Source organism: Ziziphus jujuba, chromosome 1 (assembly GCF_031755915.1).
Source record: "Ziziphus jujuba cultivar Dongzao chromosome 1, ASM3175591v1".
Lineage (NCBI taxonomy): Eukaryota > Viridiplantae > Streptophyta > Magnoliopsida > Rosales > Rhamnaceae > Ziziphus > Ziziphus jujuba.
Window position 1 is genome coordinate 37,386,955 of NC_083379.1, and position 9,351 is coordinate 37,396,305.

Consider the following 9,351-nt stretch of genomic DNA (forward strand, 5'->3'; position numbering starts at 1 on the left):
AAAATCTTAATTTTAATGAAACAAAAATAACTACTTTTGAACATCTGACGAGGTTGAAAGAATCCTCCTGTGGTTGGAACTTTTCATATAACATCCCAAAAGAACTGGCGCCATCTTGATTCGTGCAACAAATTCACGTAAAACAAAAGATCATGCAGTCTTTGAACTAATAAATATATCCATCACTACCAAACATAAATAATATATCTGTTATAACATCGGGGTGATTTATGCCTTTTAACTGATTATAGCATATACCTTGTCTTTGGTAAGTGGTAGTCCTCTCTAACCTCCGCCATTAGCAGTTTTTAATCATCAATCCAACGATGCCCAAAAAGAGCATCGCTTATTTTTTTTTATTAAGCGACACTTTATCTTCAACGTTTTTGCAAAGTGTCTTATATTTTTGGTATTTGAGTCGACATTTTATCTTCAGTATTGAGGCCTTCTTTTCCCAAACGCTTTTTCTTTTTTGTAGCATCACGTAATTAGTGTCGCTAATTCACTATTTTATCATAGTGTATATTCCTCCATTGTCGGTACGTGTTTCTTGTGAAATCATTTGGCCTCTTCCAAGTAAGCTCTCACTCGATATTTCATCTAAAAAAATAAAAATAAAAATAAAACAACAACCTAAATTAGTTTACAACATTAAGACTTGTTCATATTTATAACGGTTTTATTTATAATTATTTGTTTTTATATGGTCGTTTGGTGTTTTAATTATTAATATGATGCTTATATTTTTTTGGGACAAGCACTATCTTTTCTAAAATAATTAAAAGGTCAAATTTGTAAAAGGAGGACCAACTATAGTTTATATATTGATGTAACGAAATCAACATAATTATTTTATATAATGATGTATCGAAATCAATACAATGATTTTGCCTTATTTTTCTCCTTTTTCATGGAATCGCTTATTTCTCTCCTTGGGTTTAAGGGAAGAGAACAAGATGCATTTTTTTTTTTTTTAATAACACACGGAATATATATATGTATATATATATTTTATATCGTTTTGGTCCATTTCCAATTTAAAGGTAGGTACTTAGTAATATATGCACGTTAATCCGGATTAGCCACAAGTAGGAAATTGGGGTTCAAGGGATTTATTATCTTACTTTTAATGGGGACCTTATAAATATTGACGGCCAGATGCAAAAATCATGACCGAAATAAATGATTTTGAGTTTTTTTTTTCTTTATTGATTTATTTATTTACTTTTTAAGTTCATTGATTTTTGTAGGTTTTTTTTTTTTTTTTTTTTTTTTTTTTTTTTTTTTTTGGGTGAAACTCCAATTTTATGATCCATCGATCGATAGGTAAGAGGTCCATATATCAACCCGTTTTGTCTCTATCACGTAGATCCCAATAATTTCTTGCTAGCCACACTACTCTATATACAATCACTTTACCAACTGGAGTCAAATGACAGCTTTGGGGTCAAGAAATAATTGATCGTTACCATAATAAGCAGATTTGCAACCAGTTAACAACATTCATTCCATACGGCTTACATTAAGAGATACATAAATCCTTACAACATTTTCCACTACTTGTTAAGGATAACTAGTCACTTTCGTGGCATAGAATAGAAATCACGTAAATTAATCGTACAAAGTTTATAATTGTTATTTTAGGATGAACCAAAATAGTATTCCATAAACTATATTAGAGAGATACAGGATTGATAAGCAGAGAAGCAACTAATTCCTTAAGCACAGTGGTAGCACGAGTATAGCCATCTTCATCCTTGTATATAACATCAATGACACGTGCAAGATTGAGAATTCGCACGAGGAGTGGCATAGGAACTGAAGTTGGGTAGAGACACTCTTCGTTTATGTCTTTCCATGCATCGCTAACCTGTTTGCGAAATTCATTCACTGCTTCTTCTTCTGTGGCTCCAAACTGTTTCATGTAACATTCTACGGCTGACGCAACGTGTCCTCTCTTTTGCTCAAACTGTAAATTTATATATTGTATATAAAAAAAATAAAAAAATAAAAAATTCAATTATAAGCCTAGCGAGCCTAGCTTCATTTGTGAATGAATAAATAATAATAATAAAAAAACAAATATTTGATAGGTACTGTGTTTCACCTTGTGGGATATCACATCGTCCATGAGTCTGCAAACTACCGATGATGCCCTTTCTATCTTAGGCTTACTGAATAACCAATCGAAGAAGTGTTTGGTAACTTCATCTCCCATGCCAACAAGGGAAGTGGTTGCCAGCATTCCATACGCCGAGCTAACAAGAGCCACAGGCATATATTCCTCCATTATCGGTATGTGTTTCTTGGGAAACCATTTGGCCTCTTCGAAGTAAGCTCTCACTTGATATTTCATCTGAAGAAAAAATAAAAATAAAACCACCAAACCAAATTATTTTGTAACATTAAGACTTGTTCATATTTATAACTGGTTTTATTTATAATTATTTGTTTTTATATGGTCGTTTCGTGTTTTAATTATTACTATGCTGCTTATATATATATATTTTTTTTTGGGAGAAGCACCATTTTTTCTAAATAATTAAAAGGTCAAGTTTGTTCAAAGGTGGACCAATTATAGTTTTATATATTGATGGAACGAACTCAATATAATGATTTTGCCTTATTTCTTTCAGCAAAAAATAAAAATAAAAATAAAACAAATTGATTTTGCCTTATTTCTCTCTTTTTTCATGAAATTGTTTATTTCTTTCCTTGGGTTTAGGGGAAGAGAACAAGATGCATTTTTTTCAGGAGGTTCTTACTGCTTATTTAGCATAGTCAACGCGATATGATTTTCCTAGTTTGGTCATTTCCTCTTCAATTTCACTATAAACATCCAAGAGTGCCTGGTAACAAAACTGCATGTAGTCTGGAAGTTCACCAATCATGCAAATGTCCCATCTGAAAATAAAATAATTCACTTTATATTTAGTAACATGTTTTACCAAATATATACTAAGACGTTAGATAGTTATGGTCATAGAAAATGAGAATTCAAACCTTTCCACAGCTTCAGTAAAGACCTCTAGTTCTTCGAGTGTACCGTACACATCATAGATATCGTCAATAACAGAGGTCATTGCAATGACTTTGGTCAGCGTCCTCCTTGCAAGGTAATATTGAGGCTCAAAATAAACACCCAGAATCCAAAAGTAACACTCAATTACTCTATCTCTTGCAAAAGGTAGTTTCTTTGCAAATTCCAACTCCTTCCACCATCTAAATCCCAACAAAAGAAAAAAAAAGAAATGATCATTTTCAAATTTCTTTTTATATTTATGTATATATAATTTTTATATGTTAGTTAAAATAGTCTAATTTTTTGTGGGTGTCTAGTTATATTATTGGAAACAGAACGATTTTATATCTGATTATACCTTGCAATATCACTTAGCTCCTTCTTGTGCACTTGCTGAAGAAAATTGAAATCTAACTTTGCGAAAGTTAGAAGAACCTCATTGTGTGAAGGGTCTTGGGGGTAGATGGACACGTAATACCTTGCCTCTAGCCTAGGTAAGCCTCTTCGGATAGGCCGATTCAAGGCACGAGCAACTTCATGTGACAGAGAGTGGCTCAGATTGGATGCTACACGCTCAAGATGGGTGGTAGTAAAGGCAAGGGCTTCGTCTAGTATATTTTCTCCATGAACCCTAAGGTGTGTAGCTTCGTATAAACTTAGCATTCCTCGGACATCATCAACAAGGGATTCCTTAAATTTCCCTTCCACACCCTTGAACTTGCTGAATATGTCTGCTTAATTCACCACCCAAAGTTTGTAAATTAGTTCTTTATTAATTTTTATAACAATTGTATATAGATATGTGATATAAGTGCTTCAAAGTGCTTGATGCAAGTACTTACCACAGGGACTATTATAACCTTGTTGTCTAAGCAACCGAAAGCAGAGAGCAACAGTGTAAAGGTCAGAATCATTTTCATGGTCACAAAAGTTGTAACTGAGAGTGTTGATTTGCTGCAAAATTTCTTCAATCTCTCTTTCAAAATGGTAAGCCACCCCTAAGCGCTGAATAGCATTAACCAATTCGAGCTTTTCCAAAGGAATATTGACAGGAGCCACTACCATCTTCTTCACGTGTTCCATCAACTTCCGAACCTTTTCCGTTTCTTTTTCTATTTCCTACAGAAAGCCCAAAGAAAATAAGCTCGAGACTATTTTTGTATTAAAGAAAACAGAAGCACAAGAAATAACATTAATTAATAAGTAACAATTTTTTTTTTATTATTATTATTTTTTTATACCATAGAGTCAGAAGTAGCATATGACAGGAAATGGTCACCCCAAATGCGTGGATGAAAATTGGCAGAACGGCGATTCACATCGGATACATTGGCAGCAGCATTTGGAATTGGAATGGTTGATGGAACTTGAACTACCATTTATTTCGGTAATATGAAAGTAATAGGTATTGGATATGTAGAATTTTCTTTTTCTTTATTTTTATTTTTATTTTTATTTTTATTTTTTTCCGGTTTGTAGCTATGGTATTATGAGTGGAAGAGACTGGTAATGCTCTCCATTTATAAAAAAAAAAAAAAAAAAAAAATCCGAGTACTGAGAGTGGCTAGCTATTTGCTCAGCATCTATTTCCACACGTGCCAATTCGATTTGCATTATTTCACTGCCATTAATTTCATAAGTGGTGCCTATATACGAGATACAGATCTTCTGTCTCCAAAATTCTGTCTTCAATTTTATCCCACTAATAAAAAACCAACACCTCATCCAAAATACCATCATATATTTTCTTATATTTTCACGTCATTCACCGTTAAGTCACACTAACAGAAGCTTTCTAGTAGCTGCAAAACTCCAACTAAGCCCACTTTATTAAAATTTAAAAACAAAGTCCTTTATCATTCCTTTTTTTTTTTTTTTTTGGTTTCTTGTGCCATTCTTGCCGTTCTTCTCCCCTTCAACTATAAGTTGTATATTTTTTAATTATTATTATACCAATATTATTATACCAATCGGGTCCCATTCATTAAAGTTTCAAAGCCCAAAATCATTCTTCTTCTTTTTTTATTTTTTTTTATTTTTTTATTTCTTGTGCAATCCCCTGCCAATCTTCACTCTTTGATCCCATAACTGTTATACTTTTTTTAATTACTATTATTTTTTCTACCGTGCGGCACTACAGCAATTTCTTTCTCTAGTTTTTTCTGTCGTGAGGCACTGTAGTAACCATCAAATCGTACCTATCATTCTCGGAAAAAAAAAAAGGTACATTCTTGATTATAAATTAGAAACTTCATCGGTAGTTTTCGATAAGTGATTATTACTTTCTATATCAACATTTTTTATTATTTGCTTGAGGAAATTTATGTAATTATTATATTCAATATTGATTTCAATTTTAATTATATAATATTTAATCTAGACAATAGAAAAAACATATAAAATTTAATTAAATATCTTTTTCATTTATGTGTTTCGTTTGGTAATGTATCCATCAGAGGGCTTAAAATATGATATTGCATTCTTGTTATATTCTAATATTTTATAATAAATTAAAATATTCTAGGCTTTAAAATATTATTCTTTTTTTTTATTTTGCTTTGATATTATTATTATTTTTTAATATGATTAAGCTTGTCATATATATATATATATATATGTGAAGTCCTACATCGGTTGGAAGGGGAAACGAAACATGCCTTATAAAGTGGTGTGGATACTTTTCCCGTACAACGCGTTTTGACAAAACTTTGAAGGCTGGGTTGTAAGAAGATTCTCCAGGCCCAAAGAGGACAATATTGGATGCGGGTGGTCTGGACTGTTACAGTTGGTATCAGAGCCAGTACCCAGATCGGTATGCCAACGAGGACGCTGGGCCCCAAGAGGGGAGGATTGTGAAGTCCCACATCGGTTGAAAAAGGAAACGAAGCACGCCTTATAAAGTGGTGTGCATACCTTTCCCGTACGACGCTTTTTGACAAAACCTTAAGGACTGGGTTGTAAAAGGATTCCCCAGGCTCAAAGAGGACAATATCGAACGCGGATGGTCTGGGCTATTACATATATATATATATATATTTATACCGTTATCTTTAATTTTTATGATTCTAATTTTTTTCTTTATAATATTTAATTATAGTGCTGAAGATCATGAATAATGATAGTTATGTGGATAAAGATATTAATATGTCATTGGAAGATGAAGATAAAAAAATGAAGGAAACATAACTGGTCAAGAAAAAATAGAAGCGATTCATTCTAAAATTTTGGATGAAATGATACCAAAAGTTGGAATAGAAGATGATGCTTATAACTTTTATAATGCTTATGCTTACAAGGTTGGTTTTGGCATTCGAAGGAGTAAGGGACATAAAGATCAAAGTGGAAAGATGAAAAATAGAACTTTTTGTTGTTATTGTGAAGGCTTTCGGGAAAAGGATAAACGAAATATTAATGTTAAATCTCATCATGCTGAAACAAGATTTGGTTGTTTAGCTAGAATGAAAATAAATTTGGATCCGACTGGTAAATATCGTATTACCGATTTCATTGCCCAACATACACATGTGACATCAACTCCCAGTAAAAGTCATTTGCATAGGTCTCAGAGGAAGTTAACTTTTGTCCAAATAGCTGAAATAGATGTAGCTGATCGTTCAGGAATTGCTCATAAAGCAAGTTTGGAGTTAATGGCTAAGCGAGTTGGTAGATATGAAAATCTTGGATTTATTCGTGATGATTACAAGAATTACTTGAAAACGAAAAGAACAATTCAATTGAAGGTAGGAGAGACAGGTGGTGTTTTGGAATACTTACAATCTATGCAATTGGAATATCCTTACTTTTTTTATGCAATACAAGCGGATCAAGATGATTTGATAATTAATATTTTCCGGGTAGATGCAAAAATGATGATTGCGTACTCTGATTTTGGCGATGTAGTTAGCTTTGATACAACTTATAGGAAAAATCAAAGTGGTCGACCTTTTGCTATGTTTCTAGGGGTGAACCACCATAAGCAAACTACTATATTTGGAGCTGCATTATTATACGATGAAAGTGCTGAAACATTTATCTGGTTGTTTGATACTTTTGTAAAAGCAATGTCAGGTAAAAAACCAAAAACTATTCTTATTGACCAAGATCCAGCAATGGCAAAAGCATTAACTTCTCAATGGCCAGAAACATGTCATCGGTTGTGTATATGGCACTTGTATCAAAATGCAGCAAAACATCTTAGTGGAGTTTTTGCCAAATTTTGAGAGTTTGCCAAAGATTTTAACAGCTGCATATATGATTATGAAGAAAAACAACAATTTTTTCTAGCTTGGAATGCAATGCTTGAGAAATATGATCTTAAAGATAATGATTGGCTTATACGAATGTTTGATTTGAGAAAGAAATGGGCATTGGTTTATGGCAGAGAGACACTTTGTGCAGATATGAATACTACTTAATGGAGTGAGAGTATGAATAATGTAATTAAAAATTATTTTAGCTATCAACACAATTTATTGAGGTTCTTTGAGCATTTTAGGAGGTTAATTGAAGATCGTCGTTATGAAGAACTAAAGGCTGATTTCAAAGTAATTCAAAGTACTCCATCGTTATCATTTCCAGTTGAAATTCTAAAAGATGCAGCAAGTATTTACACCCCAACAGTATTCAAGGTGTTCCAAGATGAGTTATGTAAGGCTTATGATTTTGCTATGAAAATATTTGATCATATTGGGACAGTGACGGAGTACAAACTTACCAATCATAAAAAACAATTTCAGCATACTATTAGATATGATTTTTCTGATAACACAGTGATTTGCAGTTGTACAAAGTTTGAGTTTACAGGAATTTTGTGCTCCCATGCTCTTAAAGTTCTTTCTTCAAAGGATATAAAGAAAATTCATGTACAATATATATTGAAACGATGAACAAAATCTGCAAAGTTAGGAAATTCTAAATTTATATTTGCAAATACAATAAATGAAGACCCTAAAGTAAGTTTGGCAAGATGTTATAAGGATCTGTGTAGATTGCAAACTCAAGTGGCAACGAAGACAGCAGAAACAGAAGAACATATAAAATTGCAAGAAATGCTCTTGCTAAGATTTTAGAAGATGTGGATGCATATTTAAAAGAAAATAATATTGGAAAATCCATTTCTAAAATCATAGAGGCTACAACCGTACCAAGTGCTAGTGAGAAGATTAAAGGAATTAAAAATAAGGAAAGAGTACATGGAAAATCTACAAGGCCAAGAAATGCTCTTGAAAGGGTGCAAAAGAAGAAAAATGCTGCACTTGGAGAACCATCTCAGCAACAGTCACAGCTAGTGAAATAGCACATAATGATGTAAGAATTCACATTCAATTCAACAAACTTAGTTATTTTAATATTCCAATCAATGCAATTATAATTATTATTAACCAAAATTTTGTCTGTGTTATTTATATTAATATTTAATATAATTGCATATATTTTCACTTGCAGGTTTCTTCTAATTTTAATAGTCAAGATCTATTAAACTTGCCATTCAACATTGCGCTTGGATACCATGGTGATCAAGTAATACTACATTTTTAATTACATTTCATCTTTGTGGTTCATGCTTTATTTTATTTTTTATGGTAAAAATTATTATTATTATTTTATTTTCTTGTTTTTTATATATATAAAAGTATTATATATACTAGGTTCATAGTTATGTTGCTTCAACAAATTTAATTCAGAATACAAGTATGTTGAATTTATTAGAATAGGTATTTCAAAAGATTATTAAATATATATATATATATATATATATATATATATATATATTTTATTTTATTTTAAAGTTTGCATTATTTTTATAGGAAATGACATGTATTTGTGTGTCTTTTTGTAGGGGCATGCAATCCCCCAACAACACCAATGTTTTGGATTCAATGACAATTATATCATTGATAATAACAAGAATATATAGAAGTTTGACACAGGGATATAGAAACATTGAGAATAAGTTTTATATTATTTGTTTGTACTATTGAGAATAAGTTTTATATCATTTGTTTTTACTATTTAATGCACTTTAAAAACATTTATTACATTTCTTTAGAGTTAAAAATAATATTTTATATATATATATATATATTTTGATGAATAAAGTATTTTTTTATATTTGATGATAGATGTGTTTTGTTAAAATTATAAATTGATATTTTTTTATATATAACATAACATAAAGAAATTGCCGCAGTGCCTGATAGAAAGAAAAACTAGAGAAAGAAGCCTTAATGGCGGCTGCTGCTGCACGGTAGAAAAAAAAAATAATAATTAAAAAAATCATAACAATTATGGGATCAAAAAGTGAAGGCTGGCAAGGGATTGCACAAGAA

The 9,351-nt window shown here is 31.4% G+C and overlaps 1 protein-coding gene and 1 pseudogene across 1 annotated transcript; one reads left to right on the top strand and one right to left on the bottom strand.

The window, feature by feature from the left end:
* Positions 1-1,486: 1,486 nt before the first annotated feature.
* LOC132799328 ((-)-germacrene D synthase-like) lies at positions 1,487-4,443 on the bottom strand (annotated as a pseudogene).
* Positions 4,444-6,255: 1,812 nt separating this feature from the next.
* Positions 6,256-8,318, top strand: LOC132800426 (protein FAR1-RELATED SEQUENCE 5-like). Its single transcript, XM_060814009.1, has 4 exons — positions 6,256-7,175; positions 7,266-7,364; positions 7,518-7,884; positions 8,010-8,318. Exons 1-4 carry the CDS (start codon positions 6,256-6,258, stop codon positions 8,316-8,318), a joined length of 1,695 nt encoding a protein of 564 aa, XP_060669992.1.
* The last annotated feature ends 1,033 nt before the right edge of the window (positions 8,319-9,351 follow it).

What these genes read in the sequence shown, in the direction of transcription:
- LOC132800426 (XM_060814009.1), top strand. Translation starts at nt 6,256, where the DNA reads ATGATACCAAAAGTTGGAATAGAAGATGATGCTTATAACTTTTATAAT. An exon ending in AATGATTGGCTTATACGAAT is followed by an intron (nt 7,365 to 7,517) that starts GTTTGATTTGAG and finishes TGAGCATTTTAG; the next exon opens with GAGGTTAATTGAAGATCGTC. An exon ending in AGGATATAAAGAAAATTCAT is followed by an intron (nt 7,885 to 8,009) that starts GTACAATATATA and finishes GGATCTGTGTAG; the next exon opens with ATTGCAAACTCAAGTGGCAA.